This window comes from Staurois parvus, unplaced genomic scaffold (assembly GCF_062004578.1).
Source record: "Staurois parvus isolate SC_StPar_1 unplaced genomic scaffold, SC_StPar_1.0 ptg000006l, whole genome shotgun sequence".
In the NCBI taxonomy this organism is placed as follows: domain Eukaryota; kingdom Metazoa; phylum Chordata; class Amphibia; order Anura; family Ranidae; genus Staurois; species Staurois parvus.
In genome coordinates, this window is record NW_028317802.1 from 18,023,656 (window position 1) to 18,049,604 (window position 25,949).

General features: G+C 40.4%; 1 protein-coding gene across 2 annotated transcripts in view; it reads left to right on the forward strand.

The window, feature by feature from the left end:
- Nucleotides 1-25,949, forward strand: part of GABRG2 (gamma-aminobutyric acid type A receptor subunit gamma2) — a 193,951-nt gene that overhangs the window by 89,163 nt on the left and 78,839 nt on the right. For both annotated transcript variants that reach the window (XM_089663399.1, XM_089663461.1), the window contains exons 2-3: nt 6,078-6,226; nt 12,072-12,139. In XM_089663399.1, the coding sequence (XP_089519525.1) occupies nt 6,078-6,226; nt 12,072-12,139 (217 nt within the window). The remainder of the gene's footprint in view (nt 1-6,077; nt 6,227-12,071; nt 12,140-25,949) is intronic.

The following is a 25,949-nucleotide window of genomic DNA, read 5'->3' on the forward strand; positions in this document are numbered from 1 at the left end:
ATGACCCCTTACTTTTCCTGCTAAAATGTAGTATTTGGGCTATACTCGCCGTATAAGACTACCCCTCTTCCAATGCACACCAGTGGGAGGAATAGTGCCCCATCATTGGTATTAGTGGGAGGAATAGTGCCCCATCATTGGTGTCAGTGGGAGGAATAGTGCCCCATCATTGGTATTAGTGGCAGGAATAGTGCCCCATCATTGGCATTAGTGGCAGGAATAGTGCCCCATCATTAGTATCAGTGGGGGGAATAGGTGCCCCATCATTGGTATCAGTGGCAGGAATAGTGCCCCATCATTGGTATCCGTGGGAGGAATAGTGCCCCATCATTGGTGTCAGTGGGAGGAATAGTGCCCCATCATTGGTGTCAGTGGGAGGAATAGTGTCCCAACATTGGTGTCAGTGGGAGGAATGGTGTCCCATCATTGGTGTCAGTGGGGGGTGGAATAGTGCCCCATCATTGGTGTCAGTGGGGGGTGGAATAGTGCCCTATCATTGGTGTCAGTGGAGGGGGGAATAGTGCCCCATCGTTGGTGTCAGTGGGGGGTGAAATAGTGCCCCATCATTGGTGTCAGTGGGGGGGGGGAATAGTGTCCCATCGTTGGTGTCAGTGGGAAGAATAGTGCCCCATCATTGGTGTCAGTGGGAGGAATAGTGCCCCATCATTGGTATCAGTGACACCAATGATGGGGCACTATTCCTCCAACTGACACCAATTACACTTGCTGACCCTGTTCTAGTATGGTGCTGCTGCAGCCAGCATATGTGGTTGCAGCAGCACCTGTACACTGAACACTTACCTGCTGCTCCTGCACTCGATTTTCGCTGGGCCGCTCGGCTCCGCCCCCTCGCCGGTGATTGGCCGCCTGTGTGCCTTTCCTGAGCTACAGTTCTGGCAGCCAATCACCGGTGAGGAGGCAGAGCCAAGCAGCCGCGCGAACATCCAGTGGCCGAACTGAAGGAGCAGCCGCGCTTCCTGGACCGGATCGTCGTGGGACCGGAGCCAGGTAAGAAACAGCCCCTGCCCACCCCTGTACTTAGTGTCCCTTCCGTTGGAAGGGGGGGTGGCGGCGGCACCGCGCCACCCCCCTAAAAAGTGTCAGTATGCCGTATACCGGCGTATAAGACGACCCCCGACTTTTGAGAGGATTTTCAAAGGGTAAAAAGTCGTCTTATACGCCGGCAAATACGGTATATATATATTTTTTTTCATACTGTCACCAGTCAGTGTCCCTGTTCACCGCCATGCCAGTTATATGATGATGCTGTACTGCACTGGTGACATTATGTAAAAAAAAAAAAATAGTGAAAATAATTTTTTAAATTTTTAAATTTTCCGAAAAATTATGACAAAAAAATCCTCTTATGAAGTACGTCCGACTGTCTACTCTGCAAAAAGGGGTCATTTGGGGATATCTGTACTATTCTGACATTCTTGGACCTCAAGAAATTAGATTGGCTGTCAGTACTTCCCGATTGATCAATTTTCAGATCTATACCATAGTTTGTGAACTCTATAACTTTCCTACAAACTAAATACAAACATACATAGATTGGCTGTCAGTACTTCCCGACTGATCAATTTTCAGATCTATACCATAGTTTGTGAACTCTATATCTTTCCTACAAACTAACTACAAACGAAAAACTTTGGGTTATTTTCACCAAAGACATGTAGCAGAATACATCTTGGCCTAAATTTATGAAGAACAATTATTTATTTGTAAACTTTTATAACAAAAACAAAGAAAAACGTGTTTTTTTTCAAAATGTTTGGTCTTTTTTTGTTAATTTAGCAAAAAATAAAAACCCCAGCGGTGATTAAATACCACCAAAAGAAAGCTCTAGTTCTGTGAAGAAAATGATAAAATTTTAGTTTGGGTACAATGTTGTATAACCGTGCAATTGTCATTCAAAGTGTGAGAGCGCTGAAATGTGAAAACTGGCCTGGGCAGGAAGGTGTAAAATTGCCCGGTATTGAAATGGTTAATCAAAGCAAGATCAATCTATTAATGATGAAGCCAAACTAACTTTTCAAGCTGCCAACAAAAGCACATCTGACACAGATATACCAACCATGGAACTGCAGTGGCTAAAGCAACTACAAGTATACAAGCATTAAGAGCATCCACTTTCTATTGTGACTGGCAGGAGCTAATGCACTATATGCCAGGAAAATGCAAGCTGCTCTGCACACCATAGACCAAATAATTAGAGGAAAAGAAGAATTCATGGCAACTTCCATAGCATACATGTATCTGCATATTCAGACTGAAATGATAAAGCCATGAAAATTAAAGAAATGTATCATACATTAACTGTATGGCATACCGATCATTTGTTAATACACTAAATTTTAAAGTGTAAAAAACTTACCAAATCAAGCTTTGTTAGCACATACCAAATAAAAGTGGTAATTTCATTTAAAAACCGGCACAATAATAACTTAAAAAACGGCATGGAGTCCCCCCTCCCATCCATACTAAGCCCTTTTGGGTCTGGATTTTGAGGGGAACTCCCATGCCAAAATTAAAAAAAAATGTCTTGGGTCCCCCCCCCAAAATCGATACCAGACCCTTATCCGAGCATGCAGCCTGGCAGATCAAGTAATCGCCCCCCCTCCTGAACCATACCAGGCAACATGCCCTCAACATGAGGGGGTGCTTTGGGGCAGGGGGGCTCCACCCCAAAGCACCTTGTCCCAATGATGATGGGGATAAGGGCCTCTTCCCCACATCCCTGGCTGGTGGTTGTGGGGTTCTGTGGACAGGGGGCTTATTGGAATCTGGAAGACCCCCTTTAACAAGGGGCCCCCCAGATCCCACCCCCTCCCTATGTGACTGAGTATGGGGTACATGTCCCACCCGAGGACATCATGTATGTGACCCCACCCCATGTGCAATTCTTTTACATTCAACTGTCAGTGGGGAACCCCTCTGACAGCTGAAACATTAACAAATGGTTGTCACTAATAAAATACCACAGGACTTGATAAAATAACTCATGCAGTATTTTAGTAGCGTTGACTTTTTTCTGACCTCAGGAACGGATTAATTGGTTTTCAATGCATTCCTATGGGAAATGGCGTTTCGGTTTACGCGTTTTTCGCTATACAAAAAGTCCTGCAGAACGAATTAAATTTGTAAACCAAGGTATGACTGTACCTAGGTTCAGGGCAGATAGGCAGGAACCTGAGCAACTCAGACAGGAGGCAAAACTCGGCACTGGATCGATGTGTAAAGGTATGGCTGTTTGTGACAAAAAAATATTATTTAATAATAACAGTGATAATAAAGTAACTAATAATATTTTATTGGATTTTTGCTTTCCTGATTGAAACAGTACTGTGAACATATTTTATGCATTTTTCAAACCACAACTTGAGCAAAGTAAAGATTAAAATAAAATATACTGTTCAAACTGTAGTATTTGTTATTTTGTGTCTTTTAACTCTGAATACATTTGAATAGGTAAACAAGAAGTAGGGAATTAAATAAAAACCAGCAAACAATAATAAGAAAAATTAAAAGAAAACAAAGATGTCTAACATATTGCACAATTGACACTTTTGTAAGCCGGTACTTTTTTCATACTTGGCAAAATTACAAATCCACTTTACTGTAGGAACCCTTGAGAGCATTTACTGTTTATCAGCACACTGACTGATAATGTTTGTGTCCCAGAGGACTATGACACAGGCTACAATGCAGAGTTAGGTACCTGTGAGGCTAGTCATCAAATCAAAGAGCTGTCACATGGGAGCAGTAAGGAGTGTGCATAGCGCTGTGTATTAAAAGACCATAACTACTTTAGATTTAAAAGAGGAGCAAGACATGTAGTTATCTGATGCAGATACAGCCTATAAGTAAAAACACTTTCAATAAATTTCAATATTTGTTTCTAGATCAAAGGTTGTGAAGCTAAAATAAATAAAAGAAAAACAAAGGTTATTTGAAAAAAAGAACAACATAGAAAAAATATACATGGGTGCAGTCAATAACTCCTAAGCAACTCTTGCCACTCTGCTTTGGAGTGAGGAAACATATTTGCTACAAGGAGTGGTACAGAAGGACATGATGACTTACTGCAATATATGGGTTAAATAGTGCCAAGTAGTTAGGCTGTCATTTTCTATTAGTGAAGAAAATTCTGAAGAGCTAGAAACTTCACCATACCTGGTACAACATAATACAACATGACTATATACGTGAGATTTCAATCCTTCCTAGAAGATTTGTACATTTTACAGTTTGGGTGTACTCAGTCTGTTGAAATGGCAAGTCTCCTCAAAGCTTATGACAATCATGTTGTCCATAAGTTCTTGGTTGACAAAAGCATTGGACATTTCACGGCCCAAAAGCTATTGAGGCGTTCTTGGGTGTTCTCTGTGGCACTAACTGGACAATCCTTGATATTAAATGTGTTGCCAATCCTTGTCTGTCCCAAACTACTATTGTGCTCTTTGTGAAAGGAGTTGTTTTGTACTCTGTTTCTATGAAAAACCCGAAAAAACAGGTTGTAATATAAATAAGTTGCCACCCAGGTCAGCAATGATAGCAACATGTTTTACTTTTGGTTGATATTTGTAATATCTAGCCATTTGTTGTTTAAAATCAATACATTGGAAATTATGGTAAAAAGCATATTTATTGCATTCATATATAAGATTATCCTGAGGTTGTTAAAATCAGTTTAGTGAATGCTTCCTTTTGAATGCAGCTACCATACCTAGACAATTAAAAGGTCAAAGTTTTTTAAGTGAAGTTAATTTGGCTACATTCCTATTTTCTGTCTAACACAATATTTTTCAGGAACCATACTACTCTTTAAAATAGTGTTTGATGGTCATCTCTCTTTGTTGTTAACAATCATAACCACCTACCCAAAAAATAAAAAAATAAAGTTAATATATAACAAATAAAAATGTTGATAAAATATAATGCCCTGTAAAAAACCTAAAGGCTGAATCTTTTTTTAGTTTATTTATGTTTTGGAGAGCCTAAAAAAGGATTGATACCTCCTATTTACAATTTCAAGAAGGTTTAATTCCATCTGTTGAATTTTTTTATCCTGTCAAGTTTCTCACATACGTTATATGATAAACTTCTGGAATATTCAGACAACAGGGGCAGGATCTCAGTGACACCACTGACTATTTAGAGACAAAACCATATTTGGTCAATTATGTCACTGCATTCCCAGTCATGTTTATACTGTATATGGTCAATGATGTCACCTGAGAGACCCCACCCTTTTGCTTTTATTACAACAGCTGCCTAGCAAGGCACCCCCCCATGTGACCTGGTATGGTTCGGGGGGGGGGCACATACTTGTTCTCCTCATCCCTGGCCACCCACTACCCATACTATGATAAGAGTCTTCTATGAAATTTGGGGGCTTACTATCACCATTGTTTGTTTACATTCAGTCAGTTGGAAATCCCTGGCTGACTGATGAATGTGCCAGGTTGGGATAAGTGACTAGTTGTTAGGACGTAGGTGGCTGACAGCTCCCTAAAAACCAGAAGAAAGCTGTCACATTTAGCAGTGGTAATAATACAATTTCTAAATGTTTCACCTCATGCTACAGCTGTAGGGTCATTAGGCCGAACACTCATTTGACTGCACAGAATTCTTCATAAACTGTACACAGTACTCTTTCATATTATTTCCTCTGCTGGTCAAGATTTCTTAGTCTGTAGTGTTTAGCTGTTTTCTCTATTGATGAATGTTAACTCTCATGGTCAAATGTTCTTATTGTTATTTTTCTCTTAGGTTTCAATGTTACTGAATGTTACTTTCTCCTAGCGAAATGCAACAAATTAACTATTACACACATATTACAAACATTATGGGTTTTATTCTTTAAACTTGCATGAAATATTTGCAAACCACGTTTTTGTATAAATAGACCATTTTCTGTTAGTAGAGAAGATATTTCACTTACAGAAAATAGCAACAGAGAAACACATGCTTATTTATTTATTTATTATTACAACTAATATAAAAAATTATTTGTTTTTCTAATCCAATCACATCAATATCTATTTTTTATATTTTCTCCATTTTTGTTACAGTTCTTTACAAAAAGAAGATGAGGACTACGAGGATGCACCATCCAATAAAACATGGTTACTCACACGCAAATTCCATGATAATGATGTGACATCTATTTTAAATGGACTTCTCAAAGGTTATGACAACAAGCTCAGACCTGATATTGGAGGTATGTGCTTATCCACAATAAGTTACTGTTTAAAAGAATAAAAAATGCAGTTATATAATTTCCTTTAGGAAAAATATGATCCCTTTATTTAATCCCTGCTTACCCTTTAGGAGGATCTAAATATCGGGAGGTAGAGGTGGGCATTCCGATCACGTGACTGCTGTGACTTGGCTGTCACTGCGGTAACATGATTGCAAAGCTCCCAATCGCAAGTATGCATAAGGAGCTTTCCAGTATATGTTCATTAATATACTGGGAGCATGAAGGGAGCATGCTCTCTGCACAGTAAAGTGTTTACATAGGGCCACATATATGTTGCTGCTCATCTTTAAAGCCCACCTGCCAAAAGGCCACATATATGCATACTGTATGGTTGGTGTGAATAGGTTAAGTGGCTGTGGCAGTAAAGCAAAGAAAAAAACTATAACAACAAAATTTGATGGGTTCTTCCAACTTTCCTGATGAAATATGTATTTCTTTTTCTTATTATGGCAGATTACAGAGACATATATGCAAGGCTAATCCAGGCAAACATTATGCACTTTCTGTGGCTCTGGTTATTTACTTTTATAAATCTCTCATATTTCAAAATCAGACCAAGGTCAGGGGTGCAGAGGATATATATATATACCTGTAGATCTATGTGGTGCCTGGACACAAGCAGTGACCTTCAAAGCTAATGCTGCTCAGGACTCTTGGATTCAGCAAAATGGCAGCCTACACCAAGAAGAAACTATTCCAGAGGCAATGTACAACATACACTAATTTTGATAGCATAATTATTAATGTGAAATGTATGTAAGTTACCAACGTTTTAGCAAGTTGTTATAGGTAAAGTTCCACGAAGTTACAAGAGGTCAAACCAGCTTTATTTCCCTCAGGGGTTAATTCATTTTGCCCCCCCCCCCCAGTATAAATGTTCCAGATAAAGCTCCCTTCAGGGGTAAATCTTCTTTAGACATTCAGTATGAATGCCCCAGGTAAACCTCAAGCAATTGCAAACAATTCATAGTTCTTTCCATTAAAAAAATAATTTATTAAAGCAAGGGATAAAAACACATTCACATATTCAGGTGTAGAAAACTACTGGTATATAAATGATGTCACTTCAGGTACATCATATATATGAAACCACTTTGCTGTTAAACAGTAGGTATAGACTGATATCACTTCTTAACACAACGAGACATATCTCTTCAACGTGATAATGTCACAGCCTTGCCTTATGCCTCATCTCCTATGAACTTTGTCAAAGGCTAAGAGTGTGCTAGTATCATCAAGGTAACTTTTATGTCCATTACTTTTTAGGACCCGTAAATTATCCATGCAATCATCCTACCCTCTGCTGTCATAGGAACCAGCCCCAACAAGACACTGCTGTATGTTGCCCAAGTGGTTCTATACCAAAACTTTATGATATTGCCCTGGGGCCTCAGATCTAATGGACTTATAAACCTAAAATAATCTAATATCACTCCCCTTCCCTTATACTTTATATTCCTACAGGTGAAATACCCATAACTAAGACATGTAAATACAATGTAAAACATAATTATCACATAATACAGGTATAACATCACTTACAGTACATATCTATTTCTACTTCCATCATATTTTGATATATGATTTGGGGCTTGTGCTATTCATATTTGTGTTTTATATAAATTTCACTTAGGGTCTCTGAGCGTTGCACAAACTAGTTGAATATTTTGTCAAATAAATGGTTACAGTTGCTTTTTTTGTCACACGATAATTGTGACAAAATTTTAATGCACACCAGCACTATATAATACCCAATCATGGTACCCTCAATTGTCCATAGGCAAAGCTTCACAGCTCATCCATTTAGCATTAACAGAAAATGATGGCTCTATAATTATTGATCTCACTTTGGAGTGCATGGTTATTCTTAATATGCATAGTAAAATCTGAGTTTTTGTACAAGTGTTTACTCGATGTATGTGAGTATGAGAGTGCAGGTGTGGGGAGCTTTTAAAATGCATTTGTATTGTTTTTTGGTTATTTTTAATAATGTTAATTTATTAAAAGTTTTATGGGGCTGGTTGTCTTTGAGGAGACATTAGGGCTCACTTCCGCTTTTTGTTGAAGCTTATCAAGCAAAGACTGTGCTTGATCAACTTCTATCGATGCTAGGGAGGCCAGAGATTGACAGCTCTAAACATGGGAGTGCTCAGATCTTAGCGTTTCCAGTTTCATACCGCACCAGGAAGATCAGTGATTGGATCTTTGCTGATCTCCAAACACTCTCAATTGTAAAACCTGCCATGGAGATACTGAGCACCCAGAAGGAAGAAGTAAGCCTGGGACACAGGCAGGGGGTTGCACTTTCATTCACATGCAGAATTGATCACTTCTACTACATAGCCAGCAACCAGGAATGAGAATGTAAACAGATCTTGGCTCCTGCGGTGGCTAGAAGATTGATTACATGTCATTGAAATAATTATATTGACAAAAGGGTTAAACAAAATAAAACATAAATAAATCCTGATTTAACTGAATATTTACTACACCACAGATCATAAAAAGCATGGGTAAAAACTATATAGTAAGCATCCTTCTTTAGTTGAGCAAGAAAATAAAGCACATACCACAATGTTGAACTGCAAAAACACAAACATGCATCTTTTCATAAATAAATTAAAATGATAGATATTACATAATGCAGCCCTCCGATGCTAGGCCACTTGTAATATGTTGTGGGCTTACCCAGTTAGACAAATGGCATCAAGTAAAATGCAGTAATCTAATCAGAATTAATCTTTCTTTAATTACACTACAGTGAACTCAAATCTGATTGCTGTGCTTAAAAGCATCTTACACATCTTCAATGCTTAGGAGTACAGACTTTCTAATAACAGTTCAGACTGACAGCATCAATTTAGGGTTGCAGCAGCAACAGTTATTTTAATCTAAACTCAAGCTAGGGAAACAGTGGCTCATGCTAATAGTATAACACGGTAACACACCATATACTGTGCAATAAAATCAGTTTCATTGTGTCAAAAAAAATGTACTAGGTCTTCAAACACGTGTTTTGATTTGTAAATCACCTGAAATGTTCTTTTAATCTTGTGTAATACAGCATAGAGATGCAGCAGTAGTGTTGCCTCTCTGTGGCTATTTTTAACACAAGCAAGGCTCTCTTTGCAAATCTGTAATGTCTGTGTGGATTTTCTCTGGGTGATTGGGTTTCTCTCACAGATCATAAACACTTGCTGTTTAATTACTTTCTGTGTAAGCTGGACCAATAATTACTGTGTGCTTAGATGAGAATGGTGGGGACATTTTATACCGAGCAAGAATATAGAATGATGTCCTGATACTACAGGCATAACACATACTGTATTGATACATTAGGTAAGATATGTCATCATTGTCTACTGTATACTTGGGGTTTACTTAGCTTCTTTGTGTGTGTATGAAAGCTAATGATCCACATTGGATTTTGGCCTAAAAACACCTAAAGGTCACAACATTCCATACTGAGTTTTATGTGTGTGTTGATGACAACTTTAGGCAGCATTAACCATTATACACTGTAACTTCAGCCCAAAGTGATTTTTAAATGAACAAGGTAATCAGTGAAAATTCTGGGAGTTAGGGGTGGTGGAGTTTTAAATATAAATATATGGTTTTCGGTAAATTGCTTTTGACCAAAGAAATACCATGTAGGGACATACAGTATATGTCAGGGATCTCCTCGATCCCCGACGCGATGGTCCCGGCGCAGGAGCAGTGCACCGCCCTGTGCAGGGACACGGGCACTAGGTCCGGGCCGGCCGCGGCGTTCGAGTTCGCATATGTGCAGTAGAAGCCGCGGCCGCCCGCTGGGCACCAATGGCAGCGCAGGGCAGGATATTTAAATGTCCCTGAGCTGTCATTTCAGTGCCTTCTGGTCCTACCTGTATCCTGCGAATCTGAACCTGTACCTTGTAAGTTATTTGACCCGGATTGCTCTTGACCTGCTGATTTCTCCTGCCCAGACCCTTGCTTTGCCTGACCTCTCTTCTGAATGCCCCTCATTAGATCTGACCTGCTGTTGCTGACCTGGCGTGTGACCCGACGATTCTCTGTCCGCTCCCTTGTACCGTACCGTCCTCTACGTTACCAACTCGGCCTGTCTGACTTCGCACTTGCTCAGCCATCCATCCATCCCATTGGGGTCACCCGACCTCCTCACATCTGGCTCTCCCTGGTTGGAGCCCCTGGAGAACACCCCTACCACTGACAGGTGTGCTCAGTAGTGGCGACCTGGTCCCGGGGTACTCCAAGTCCATCCCCACCATCAGGGGCTCTGGTGAACAAGTACCCTGGGGCTTAGACTCCGCGCTCTGGGCACGCCTGACCGGTGGAGTGCTAGTGGTGCCGCTAGGCGGTCCCTCACAGTATATCAGGACTTTGTGAGTTCCAAGAGGTAGAATTTTAAACATAAATAAATGGTCTGATTTAATTCACAACCTTGAAATGTGACTACACTAATATGTATGTGAGGATTCTTTTGAATCTAGACACATCTGAAGATATCCATATCATTAATAATTTTTGATATCTAAGTTTTACAACTAAGCCACAGGGCAGTCTTTCCTGTGTTGCTGGGCACCATCCTTTAGCAGAATGGTTGGGCTCTTTTCTAGAACCAATTTCTCATGTAAGGGGAGCAGTATCTGGGGGGTGCCCTTATTAAAGGGGGCTTTCAGATTCCACACCCTCAGGCTCCCACAACGACTGACCAGGGTTGTGGGGAAGAGGCCCTTGTCTTCATCAACATAGAGACAAAGTGCTTTCCTAAGGGGGTCCACCGAGCAAGGTAACCCTCTATGTTGAGGGCATGTGGCCTGATATGTTTCAGGTGGGGAAGCTACATATGAATCCCTGCTTTTCTGGGCCAGGCAAGGATCATTCTTATATAATGCTCATATCTGAGAGGTCTTGAGTGAAGGTCAGTCAATTCAGAATCACTTGTCTACCTTTTAGAAGGAACCTGTGGGGATTCTTCCCTCTCAAAAAACAACTCTTAATCCCTAAAGTAAGTAAGTGCAAAGGAGAACTATTATTACACACATATTCTGCTACAGAATTTCTACAACTGACTCTTTTGAGAGTGTTAGAGTCCTACATCTCCAACTGAGCATAGTGTTTCCATGACTTGTAGTGATGTAGGGCTGATGGATGGCACCACAGCATACAATGGATCAAGTCAAGATCAGATGAATGAGTGGTAGAATAGAGAAGTATGAACAGTATTCTTTTAAAGGGTACTTTTTGGACACTTTTTTTGTTGTGACAACAGAGACACTTTAGAACAGGCATTTCAGGTGTATTCTCACTTCTTTAGATGATGGTCACTGCTCACCAGAATGCCAAGTTACAATTAGCTACCAAATGTAAATGGTGGCCTCACTGGCCTTTAGGGTCCAATAGGAAGTAGCGAAGCCAGGAATCTGAATGCTATTTTCAGCTCAATCTTGGAGAACCTAGGGTAAAGTGAAGATTATCGAAGGATGTGGGGAGATAACTGAGCGTGCCTACTGTAATCATAAGAAACTATGAAAACCCCATGTGTACTATAGTATCTGAATATAATCAGTTGGTATACATTACAACACTCTGTGTGTCTATTCTAGTTCACTTATTCCTAATTGTAAAATAAGTATTTCTTTGAAGTTTTACTAATTGTAGGACCAAGTGACAACATTAATATTTAGCACAGTATATCATGTCTGTGGTACTTTTAAATTATATTAATGTATTAACAGATTTGTCGTCATGTGAATCTAAATGTGACTGCTAATCTTCACATTTTTTTTTCATTACTTAACAGTAAAACCAACAGTAATTCATACAGACATGTATGTTAATAGCATTGGACCAGTGAATGCTATCAATATGGTAAGTGAAGCATATTTATTGTTTAAATTTCATTTTATTAGCAAGGGAAGCATATCTATTGTTTACATTTCATGTTAACAATTTTATTGTCTTATAAATCTTATTTGGTGCCAGTTATCAAAAGGCCCAATAAATGTAAACTCCACACAAACCTGAAATTTATATTGAGTCACACTCCAGATTCTTATAGCTTTTAAGGGCAAAGTGGTATACTATTTCACCCAACCAGCTGCTATAAAACCAATCCATGGTATCACACTTTCCTATGAGTATATACACTACTGCTACAAAATATCATTGCTACATTTTCCATGCAATATAGGATAGGGATTTATTCTGGTCTATGTAAAACTGAGATATAAATACATGGGCTACAGCTGGCTTTTTTCATTGACTGTTTTATCAAACATTGGGTGCAATTCACTAAAGCTTATCGCATGACTTAAGTCAGTCACATAACCACATACCGCATGCAATACTGAAAATGTCAATTCATTGTTGCTAGTATGCATTATTTACCAAAAATAGCAAAAACACTTGATACTGTAAATACCGCATAAAAAGACCTTAAGTCAATTCACAAAAGGAAATAAATAATTTAATTGCATGCGGTAATTAAGTAATGGTGCAGGCATGCGGTATGTACTGGTATTTGAGTCATCAGTGGAATGTAAAGAAATGAATTGCTGGCAATTAAAATAAAAAAATAAAAAACGGCATGGGGGTCTCCCCCTCCACCCATACCAAGCCCTTCAGGTCTGGTATGGACTTCGAGGGGAACCCCCACGCCAAAATAAAAATAAAATCCATACCAGACCCTTATCCAAGAATGCAGCCCAGCAGGTCAGGAAAGGGGGGGATGAGCGATCCCCCCCCCCTCCTGAACCGTACCAGGCCATATGCCCTCACCATGGGGGGCTTTTGGGCAGGGGGGCTACCCATTCACAAAAAAAATGTGTAGTGTGAAAAAAGACAGGAGACAGCCTTTGACAAGTCCTTTATTAAAAGAAGAAAATAAAAGAATGCACCATGAAGTAGATCCAGCACGCCCCGGTCGATGATATCACAAGGGCTCAAGCCTTCTGCTCACTGCTCACCACTATTACTTGTAAACACAGAAGTCCAGCTTCTGTCTTTAAAATAGACAGCTGGTCTCTCATTGGCTTTCACAATTTAGATCTCCTAAGCAGCTTCCACTGAGTGCAGGATGGGGACAAGGGAGATGATGGTGCACGGGATGCAGTACAGATGCCGACACCCTCATTGGATGATTTCCCTGAATTCTCTGAACACTCTGTATGCAGTGCACCTCTAAACTCTGCACCCTGTGTGTAACTCCACCAGCTCTACATTCTGTACATAAACTCCTGGTCAAATTGTAAAACAAAAATACAGTCACACAAATTAGCTTTATTATCATGGCCTGTCCAGAACCAGGTAGTGTTTAAATAGTATAGATCTGGCACGTCTGTGACAAGTCAATCAAAGTCATATCAATCTTAACCATGGAGAATAATGGCTATATGTGGTAAACTATATATATGGACATGTTCATCTATGGCCAGCTTGGCATGAGTGGTCACAAAGCTGCTGGATCACATAATGATTAAAGTATCAAAATAAAAAATACATACATTGTATCTAACACTAAAATTATAGATGAATAAATTGGTTCAATTTGCAGGCTGTTCTTCAAACTCATTGTCAATAGTGGAAATTGAGAACTTTAATCTGAACCTCTTTGAAGTCAGTGAGGAGGGGTGAATCCCGAAAATCAATTCTGGCCATTTCAAGGTCCAATAGGGAATAAATAGTCAAACAAATGGCACTGAGAGCTGAGCACTGCCATAAGGGAAATGTACCAATTAAAAAAATAATAAACATGCAGTTCAGCTGGGAAAGGGTCCTTCTCTATATTTGACTTGGAGAGCAACATGGAAAAAAAAACACCATTTCTTTTTAAAACATGTCTGGGAGCTGTACATTGTAGGTGGTGATGGAACATGACAGTTTCCACGTAAAATGACAGAACTGAGTCAGCGAAGTGGTAGGCCATGTAAAATGACAGAGTGGGGTCAGCGCATGCTGAAGCGCACAGTGCGCAGAAGTCACCAACTGTCTGCAGAGTCAATAGCTAAAGACCTCCAAACTTTGTGTGGCCTTCAGATTAGCACAACAAGAGTGCATAGAAAGCTTCTTGGAATGGATTTTCATGGTCGAGCATCTGCATCCAAGCTTACATCAACAAGTGCAATGCAAAGCATCGGATGCAGTGGTGTAAAGCACTGGACTCTAGAGCAGTGGAGATGTGTTCTCTGGGGTGATGAATCACGCTTCTTTGTCTGGCAATCTGATGAACGTGTTTGGGTTTGACAGTTGCCAGGAGAACGGTACTTGCCTGACTGCATTATGCAAGTGTAAACTTTGGTGTAGGGGGGATTATGGTGTGGGGTTGTTTTCCAGTGGCTGGGCTTGACCTGTTAGTTCCAGTGAAGGGAACTCTTAAGGCATCACATACCAAGACATTTTGGACAATTTCATGCTCCCAGCTTTTTGGGAAAAGTTTGGGGATGAACCCTCCCTGTTCCAACATGACTGCACACCAGTGCACAAAGCAAGGTCCATAAAGATGCAGATGAGCAAATTTGGGGTGGAGAAACTTGACTGGCTTGCACAGAATCCTGACCTCAACCTGATAGAACACCTTTGGGATGAATTAGAGCAGAGACTGGGAGTTAGGCCTCATCCAACATCAGTGTCTGACCTCATAAATGCACTTCTGGAAGAATGGTCAAACATTCCCATAGACACACTCCTAAACCTTATGGACTGTCTTCCCAGAAGAGTTGAAGTTGTTATAGCTGCAAAGGGTGGGCCAACTCAATATTGAGCCCTATGGACTAAGACTGAGATGCCATTAAAGTTCATGTGCGTGTAAAGGCAGGAGTCCCAGTACTTTTGACAATATAGTGTATGTCTCATATATAATTTTCATGAACAATAAATATAATCAAAAATAATTATTACAAAATTCAGTACAAAAATTCATAAATATAAATAATTCCTATTTATATAAAAAAGTCCAAATTTATCATCCAAGTAAAGTCAAAGTCAAAATGAAATGCTGTAATAACTCCACAAAAACATAATATGTAAGCTGCTTGATTGGGATGTAAGAAGGTGATGCAAATCAATTTTATCATGAAATAAATTTCAAACTACAGCCAGAAAAACTGTACAGACTCACTACACATGAAATACCTCACCAGGCCACAGTTGAAGAGTTTTTTTTTGTGAAATAAAAATGAAAGATTATTTCTGAGATGAAAGCCAGGAATATTGTACAGACTATGATATCTTTTTCACAGGCAGAGTAGGTGTGCATTATTTCAGAGACAACAGCTGGAAATATTGTACAGACTCCATAGACAGTATACAAGTAGCTAGAGTAGGCTGCATTTTGAAAAGGACACACAGTATGCAGCTTTTCATCCCCAAAATTAACATTTGAGTACATACTGTATATTTAACAGGGAAAAGTAAGGAATATTGAAAGGACTTCACAGACAGCATTGCAGCAAATGGGGCGGGCCACATTTAAAAATTAACACACAGTGTGCAGTTTTTTAGCCCACTGATGATTTTTGGTGATCAGGATACTGCCTACAGTTGACATTGGTACTGGATTTCAGTGGGGCTGGTTCTGGTTGGTATTGATAAGGACACTGGTTCTGGCTAGCACTGGTGGAAGATTTCACTGGTACTGGTGTGGATGGCAATAAGGTCACTGATGCTGGCTAACACTGGTACTAGATGACATTGTCATGGTGTGGCTGATGATCAGGACCAGCTAGTGCTGGATTACACCGGTACCTGGGGACACTGGTGAATTTTTGATACTGCTCAGAACATTGGTACATGTGCTGCTGGTGATCAAGCCACTCGCATAGGTGCTTATAGGAATCTGAATCTCTGGAATATTAACTGCTGGTAATTAGAGCACTGGTATATGTGCTGCTGGTGATCAAGACACTAGTACATGTGCTGCAGCAAACAGACCACTGGTGCATGTTCTGCTGGTCACATTTCCAATATGACATACTACATCCAGCTTTTCAGGCCAAACATCTCCTTTAACCACTTGCCTACTGGGCACTTACCCCCTTCCTGCCCAGGCCAATTTTCAGCGCTGTTGCACTTTGAATGACAATTGCGCAGTCCTGCAACACTGTACCCATATTCATTTTTTTTCACACAAACAGAGCTTTCTTTTGGTGATATTTAATCACCACTGGGTTTTAATTTTTTTACAAAAATGAAAAAAAGAGCAAAAAAAAAAGGTTTTCTTTGTTTATATTATAACATTTTGTGAACAGGTAATTTTTCTCCTTCACTGATGTGTGTTGATGAGGCTGCACTGATAGACAGCAGTGATGGGCATTGATAGGCAGCACTGATGGGCACTGATGATGCTGCACTGATAGGCAGAAATAATGGGCAGTGATAGGTGGCACTGATGAGCACTAATAGGTAGCACTTAAGGGCAATGACTGGCAGCACTGCTGGGAACTGAGGGGCAGCACTGTTGGGCACTGATGGGCATATTTTGGGCTGCACTGATAATCAGGACACTGATAATCATTGTCCTGATTATCAGTGCAGATGTCTGCTTTGACAGTTGCCAGTTGCCGGCAGTACTTTCCTCATGATTTGACAGCGTGAGGAAAGTACTGCCAATAACCGGCAAGTGTATTTACATAGTGGTCAGCTGTGATTGGACACAACTGATTATGTGGTAAAAGACCGCTGTGATTGGCCTTTTACCATGTCTTGTGATACGCTGTGTCCAAAAGACACAGCAATCACAGACAGTGCCCCTGGGGGCGTGCAGGCGGCATGTTCTGTGAGGACGTCATATGACATCCTCCCAGAACTGGATGACCATGCTTATAGCCATCATTTAGCTATAGCGTGGTAGTAAAGTGTGCATTTTGTACAAAAAATTAAGGAATACTGTCCATTTTCTATAAACAGCATTTAAACAGAAAAAAAAATATTGTAAAAAATTCATAAACCGTATTTAAAAATGTATTTTTTTCCAAGCCAGAGAAGAAAAATTAAAAAAAAAAAATCTTTCAAAAATAAATAAATAATTGAGTTAGGTTAGTGGCAGGGTCAGGTTCAAAGAATGCATCAGAAATGTTGAGGCACAATGCAGAATTGATTCTGCAAGAAAAAAAATCACGTATTTTACAGATGAGGCCCAGCTGCAGAAAAGCTATTTTTAGCACATTTGCTGGAGCACCAAAATAGAGGTACAACAGTGGTGAGTGTGGTGTACTACAAATCATCATTACATGCTGTTGCACACCTCACCTGAATTCTTGCAACTATTTCTCAGCTGTACTTGCATGGGACAGTATGAATCTTTCAACACTGTATAATTCCATGAGATCTTTTGCATTTTACAATCGGACATATATTTTTTCTATCTGCATCCAACTTGTTGATGTTCCCACGCATCTGAAGTATCAATATATCATGATACATGCCCTGCCATACTTATTGTCAATTACTATCATTTCATATGCATAGTTAACATGTCAGTTATATAGAGCCATGGTTTACATGGTAAAATATAGTTTCATATGAAACATTTCAGCGCTGGTAACTATCACTAACCAGCCTTTAGTGATTACCACTGAAATATATTAATGCTGCAATCCGGATTGCTTTCCTTTCATTGCTTTTAATATGTGTTCAGTGATTGTACAGTTGCAAGAAAAAGTATGTGAACCCCTTGGGATTACGTGGAGTTTTGCATGAATTGGGCATAAAATGTGCTCTGAACGTCATCTAAGTCACAACAATAGAAGAACACAGTCTGCTGAACATAATACTACACAAACATTAGATGTTGCCATGGTTTAATTGCACATAACATGTAAACATTCACAGTGCAGGGAGGAAAAAGTATGTGAGGCCCTAGCTTAATGACTTCTCCCAGAGCTAATTGGAGCCAGGAGTGAGCCAAACTTGACTCCAATCAGTGTGATGATATTGGATGTGTTGCTGACAGCTGTCCTGCCCTTGAAACCAGTAAACCCAAAACAGGTATGTGTTTTTTAAGAAGCACTGTCTGATGTGAACCATACCTCGCAGAAAAGAGCTCTCAGAAGACCTACGATCAAGAATTGTTGACTTGCATGAAGCTGGAAAGGGTTACAAAAGTATCTCCAAAAGCCTTGATGTTCATGTGTCCACGGTAAGAAAGACTGTCTACAAATGGAGAAAGTTTAGGACTGTTGCTACTCTCCCTAGGCATGGTCGTCCTGTAAAAATGACTGCAAGAGCACAGCGCAGAATGCTGCATGAGGTAAAGAAGAATCCCAGAGTGTCAGCTAAAGACCTACAGAAATCTCTGGCACATGCTAACATTTTTGTTGACACATCTACAATAAGGAAAACATTAAACAAGAATGGAGTACATGGGAGGACACCACGGAGGAAGCCATTGCTGTCCAAAAAGAATATTGCAGCACGTTTGAAGTTTGCAAAAGAGCACCTGGATGTTCCACAGCACTGCTGGCAAAATATCAGGTGCCACTGGCATAGTGAAAAGAATTCCTAGATCCCCAGAGCCTGTCCTCATCTCGTACTCTCACAAACACTCATTGGGGGACCACTGCCACGGGTGCAGTCACTGAAGCATGGCCAAAGTTGAGTTACAGAGTTCTGTATCCCATATCAGGTGGTTGACAGGCAGCTTGTTGCCACTGCAGAAACACTCATTGATATGACTGCCTAAAGTGGATGCACATTCATCTGGCCTGCTGCAAGATGTCCTAGAAGCCAAGGTACCTAACTATTAACTGCTGAACCACTAGGCTCAGGACATGTGCCAGGCAAGGCATGTGTGGGAACTTTCCCTGCCATAGGATAAAGAGTTGTTTGGTGCCATTGTCACCCATGACCTTACCAGGCTTGAGATCGCATAGTGATCCCATGCAATCTTGCGCCTCCCAGAGCTTGGGCCAGCTTTAGAAGGACCAACTGAATCGCTGGCCCAGTGTGGCACCTGTCCTCCAGGCATACCAGCTACAGAACAGTGTAGCATTGGTTTACCTGGGCTGATGCATAGATTCTTACTGGCTTGGGGGGACTAGTGGTTTTGGCAAGTTACCGAATGAAGACATTGAGGAGAAAAGAGTAGAGATGATTGAGCTGTTACCATCATCAAGGCGCAGGACATGGAGCATCACCAGATCCAGTGGTAAGCCCCATCCTGTCCCCTTCCTAGCCAGCAGAATATTTACAGTGTGCTGTAAAGAAGATGTAATGTCCCTGCGTATGCTTTATGGATCACTTACCTGGGGTCTAGCAACACAGATATATTAGCTTCGATATGCTGGAAAAAGGTAGGGATGACCTTTTAAGTGAAAAAATGTCATCTGAGTACCTTCCAGGATTTGCAGATGGATTTTTTTGTGAAGTGTGTGTGTGTGTGTGGGGGGGGGAGGGGCAGTAAAGGGGAGAGAGGAAGACTGTGAACATTTTGCTGTCAACTGGTATCCTTCATGTGCTGCTCCCACACAAATATATGGTGAATAATCAAGTGTCTCTTCATGCATGTGGTACCAAAATGATTGATACATTTACCACTCTTGATACTCTATATGGAGCACCTCTAGGGGTAACAGTGCCTTGTACCTGTGAAGCACTGATATCTGGTCAAATAGGAGAGCTTCTACCTCCACTTATCTGCAATCTGTCCCGGACCCTGGCTGAAATTATGACATACTGTTGTTCTGCCTCTTCCTTACTTTCCTCCTTTACAATTTCTGGCACCCAGGTGCTGTCTGCAGCATTTTCTTTTACACTCTTTTCATTGTTTGAGACCACTTGGCTACATCTGCAGGAACATCAATGGACATTTCTTCTCTTGTCCCCTCTCTCCATTAATTGGTACTCTCTTCCTCCACATCTAATAACAATTCTTGATACTCCTCCTACATAAAATTACTCATGCTGTACTGAAATATTTCAGCCGTCTCCTCCATGCCAGTGTTTGGGGCAACTGAGGTATTAGATATAGGGGAGGAGTAAGGAGTGGTATTTTTGCAACTGCTGAGGAAAATGCACTGAACTTTGTCTGGGAGAGTAAGGAGGATGAGGAAAACATGGTTAGCTACACAATCTCCTCCACATGCTCTGACTGTATAACATCCTAACTGCAAGAAAGAAAAGGCAGAAATGCCCTGTTTCCTAATGATGTGGCCGGACCATTGCTTTGTTCTATGGATGCAGAAACTGCTCACCCCCTACTAGCTGCATGCAAATAACCTCTGCCTTTCCCTTTAGGCTGCCCAGACATGATAAATACAGGAAATTTCCTAACATTATTAGTAGCTGTGTAAAAATGGGATTGAAGCTGTGGTGCTTTGGTGAACCTATATAAAACATACCATGCAGCGCTCAGAAAGTGATATTAAGCATATATAAATGCAAGAAATATATATTGCACACAATTATGAGTCATTATGCATAAATAGGTTCATAAGTTCAATTCCATAAGTACAATCGTGATGAAAGGTGACAGTCTATATGTGGCGAACAGATGATATTCGTGATACCGGTGGTAAAAAGTGAGAATAGGTTGCACTAACCAGATAGCGCTATATTAAGTGCATGTAAATGATGAGGTCATCTGGGTGTGAACATCTGGACCTGGGTGTTCTGATGGGCAGCAACATAAATCACAGCATGTCAGCAGGGCTTCTGAATGACCGAGTTCTGATTGGAGACCACCAGAGGGAGCCAGCAACCAGGATGTCATCAGACTTCTTAAAGACCAGGTATCCTGAAGTATGTAATATATTCAGAGATCACCAGAGGGAGAGCTGCCCTCAGTGACCTTTCCATCCACGTGGACTTCTCCTTTTTGTCCATAAGGCTGTTTGTATTTCATGTGAGTTTTAATTTGGTTATTTCTCTGCACCTTAATAAAGCAGTGTTGCACTAAGATATTTTTTGTACTTGGGCTCTTTTTTCTTGAGCCTATTTCCCCCTAAGGGAATCTTTGGATGGTCTCCAGGGCTTTATCTCCCTCTGGTGATCTCTGAATATATAAAACAGTAAAACAGCACACAGTTAACCCTTTGATTGCCCCAGATGTTAACCTCTTCCTGCCCAGTGTCAGTGCTTTTTATTAGCTGTATTAGTGACACTTGGGATATCACTGTATTAGTGTCACTTGGGATATCAGTGGCAGTTAGTTACCCCCCCCCCCGTGTCAGAATGCCTGCTGCAGTCCCACTGTAAGTCACTGATCGCTGCCATTACTAGTATGAAAAAAAAAATTCCAGTATACAGTATATACTGTCATATTTAGACGCTATAACTGTCACATAAACCAATTAATTTACACGTATTGGGATTTTATTTAGCAAAGATATATAGAAAAGTACATTTGGCCTAAATGTATGACACAATTTGATTTTTTTATTTTTTTTACTGGAAATGTTTAATAGCAAAAATTCAAAAAGATTGTTTTTTTTTTCCAAAATTGTCGGTTTTCTTTCATTTATAATCCAAAAAAATAAAAATGCAGAGGTAATCAAATACCACAGAAAGAAAGCTCAATTTGTGGGAAAGAAAAGGACATAAATTTCATTTGGGTGCAGCGTTGCATGACCGTACAAATGTCAATTAAATTAACAACGCCGTATTGCAAAAACTGGCCTAGTTGGGGGGGGGGGGGTTAAATCCTCTGGAGGGCTTATTAGCAACTTTCTCTCCCTGCAAATAATATTCAGATGTATCTAATCACTCTCTATATACAAAGGTTGTGGCTCCTTTCTTTCCACCTCACCCCACAAGTACCGCCATTCACATCCGTTGCAACATCTGCTGATTCAAAAGAACCCCCCCTCATCCAGCAACCCAATGCCTTCTTGGCAAATTTGCTTGCTTTAAAGCTGCTCCTGTTCCAGCTCGTGAAGTCTGCCCTTTTCAGTGACTTTGGCTTATGCTGCATTACAGTGGCAGGTACCCAGGCACCATTTTTTTTACCAAGAACATAATTCCTATCCTCTTCCTGTTTGTGGAAGCTAATTTCTTCATGATGCTGAACCACGCAGTCATAGGCAAGGTCCAAATAACAGACACAGTCCATCAAGGATGGGCAGGGACATTCCATTTTCAATAAAAAATAGAATATGTAGCCTACCATACTGTTATAATTTAGAAAATTACAGCACTTTATATAGCACAGGTTAGCAGCACTTTATAACAACTACCTCTCCCTGCAAACAACACTTTGCCAGCTGTCCTTATGTAAAAAAGTGTGCTGGGAACCCTGGCTTTTAAATGGAAGGGCTGACTGACCATTCGAGCACTGCCCGAGGGCCCAGGGTCAGTAGGGGGCCCCATGAAATGCCCCCTGGTACCTTTTTATAGGCTTTTTTGGGTGTTCTTTGAGTGTGGGCAAGGACACAGGGGCCCCATGATCCCCTATTGCCCGGGGGCCCCATGAGTTGTCAGTCCACCCCTGGGCTGACACATAAGAAAACTCTCAATATTAACATTTCTAATCCACCTGGCCACAGTTCAAATGTCAGGAAGCACACAATTGGAAACTGGTTGCTATGGCATTGAGCAATCACATTAGTTAGCTATTTTCCTGAACTGTGAATGACTGTGAACCATTGCAGATTCCCACAACAGGAAGTGTGAGGAAATCTCTTGTTCTGTTGTCAACTGTAAATATTGACCTTCCCTTCATGTCTGCCTTGATGACAATGGTCACTAGAACAAATATAGAGGGTGAATCTACCCAGTGTGAATACAGACAACAATAAAAACTGACACATATAAATACATAATTTTGCATTTCCTGGTAGTGGGCGTGTGCGCCATCTGCGGCCACGGATGTCAATCACCGTGTCCAGGCCGATGATTACCTTGCCGGCTCCCAGTGATTACTGACAGTCACCGACAGGGAAGAAGACTGTTTTGTTTACAAACAGTCTTCCTCCCTGTCAGCACAGCACAGCCATCCTGATCAGTGTGCTTACAGTGAAGCACACCCCCCCAGCCCCCTAGTAAAACACTCCCTACACACAGTTAACCCTTTGATCACCCCTCACATTCACCCCTTCCTGCCCAGTGTCATTAGTATAGTGTCAGTGCTGTTTTTTAGCACTGATCACTGTATTGGTGTTACTGGGGATGTCAGTGACACCAAGTTAGTTCCCCCAAGTGCCAGAATGCCCGCCGCAGTCCTGCTAAAAGTCGCTGATCGCCGCCATTACTAGTAGGGAAAAAAATGAAAAAAACCCCAGCATCTATACTGCCATTTGTAAACGCTATAACTTTCATGTAAACCAATTAATTTATACGTATTGGGATTTGTTTTAGCAAAGACATGTAATAGAATACTCTTTGGCCTAAATTTATGATGAAATTTGATTTTTTACATTTTTTTACTGGACATGTTTGATAGCAAAAAGTCTGAAATATTGTTTTTTCTCAAAATTGTTGAGTTTTTTTGCTTATAGCACAAAAAAGAAAAAACTCACAGGCGATCAAATACCACCGAAAGAAAGCTCTATTTGTGGGAAAAAAAGGACGTAAATTTAATCTGGGTGTGGCATTGCATGGCCGCGCAATTGTCAGTTAAATTAACGCAGCGCCGTAATGCAAAAAATGACCGGGTCAGGAAGGGGGGTAAAGCCTCTGGAGGGCAAGTGGTTAATTTGTGGGAGCTATACATACATTTCAACTGCCATACACTGTTATGATGTTCGTCACTTTTGTGTTATACTGCACTTTATATTTTTGTCTCACACTCTGCCTCCTGTGACGTATAAATATGATGATTGATAAGAGCTCACTGACATCAGTAGTCAGAGATGTCACGATTTTATAAAAATGCGCAATTTAATAATTATATTCCATAGCGAAGAGCATTGAAGACTGAAAAGCACGACACCCCAGCTACACAGTCATCCCCAACAACAGAATAGTCACAGTTTTTTGTAATCAAGCAGATCAGAACAAGTCAAATGTTTTACTGACATTGTCTATTTACAGTATGTGGTTAGGATGGACATATGGTCAGGTGAACATTTCAAGATGTTGTAGTCTATGCATGCTTCAGAGACATTTAGCAAGTATTTTACTTTACTTTGCCTTGAAATGAAGCATTGACAGTTAAAGGATAAGTTCACCTTTGGAGCATGTTACATGTGTCACCCATTTTTAGGGTGGAACATGTAACATGCTCCCATAGCCACCCACAGCCACGCCTGCCGCCCCTCCCTGTGACAGATAATAGGGTGAGAAGTTTCCCCGTACTATCTGTCAGAATGGAAAACAGCGTGGCCGTGCAGGACTTTGGCCACACGGCCACATCACTCATTCATAGAGTTCTGTGCATGAGTGCCTACAAGTCCAGGCAGCCTTAGCGGATGTCGGCTTGTAGTTTTCAATGAACTACCACAGCGCTGTGGAGCACCGGGGCGGTTAATTGAAGCTTCCTGTCAGTATATCTTCTTGACCGTACATTCCATACGGCTAGCAGATATTCTGATAGATCTGCAAACCTGCATAGCATCAGCAATCTACTGATCACTGGTGCAATGCTTTCCAGGCTCCTTTGGACAAAAATAATTAATACACATTTTTGTTACCTTCCAAAAATGTGCATTTATTATTTTTGTCCAAAAGGTGAATTTATCCTTTAATCTGAGCCAATGTAAATTACAGAACAGCTACAGAAATTACATTTTCTCTGCAGCAAATCAAACAATATAGTCAACCGCTGCTTGTTAAACTATAGCAGTTCCCTGTGACTATGTTAGTTTGCTTTGGCAAGAGATCAAAACCATAGAATCAAGTCACTTTGAACTGTATTTTATATATCTAGAGTCAGCAAAGAGTATTTATCACGCTGATGTTCTTATCAAAGACAAGGCTGATCTTTGCATCTTTATGTTCTTTGCTGCATTAATATTCATTGCATCTGTGTGGTGCCAATTAGAATGTAGGTAAACAGAATGGTGTATCTGGATGCATTTTAAAAAGTGGTCACTGGAAAAGTTTGCCTCATGGACCTTGCATCCACAAGTGGTTGCATGTAGAAAGCCACAATCTCATTTACCAAAGGAATTTGATTTCCACTTGTTGTCAATTTATGGACAAGTCTTATTTCTGCAAATATGATGTGGTACATTTTTACTGGCTGGCACTATTGCCCTGTGAAAAGAAACAATTGAGTACTGTCCGTGATTCTTTTTTTATTTTCACTAGTCATGGACAGTATTCAAATTTTTCTGTTACAAGTACACTAATATGGCTATAATCTCCTAAAGCCCCATAAATAGTAAATATCAATAATAAAGAAATCAGCTTGGGAAAATATATATTTATGGGTAAAACTGGGCTACATTTTCATTACTAGAACCTGTAGACACACAAGTTATGGTGCCCTAAGTAATACCTTTCTTCCACAGTCTTCTTTTTTACAGTGGAAAAATCCTTGTTTTTTCTGATCCTAAATTTTAACCACTTCAATACTGGGTACTTTCACCCCCTTCCTGCCCAGGTCAAATTTCAGCTTTTAGTGCTGATGCACTTCAAATGACAATTGCGCAGCCATGCAACACTGTACCAATTTTTTTTTTTGAGACAGATAGAGTTTTCTTTTGGTGGTATTTAATCACCATTGGGTTTTTTATTTTTTGCTAAACAAACTAAAAAAGACCAAAAAATTTTGGAAAAAAATGTTTTCTTTGTTTTTGTTATAAAA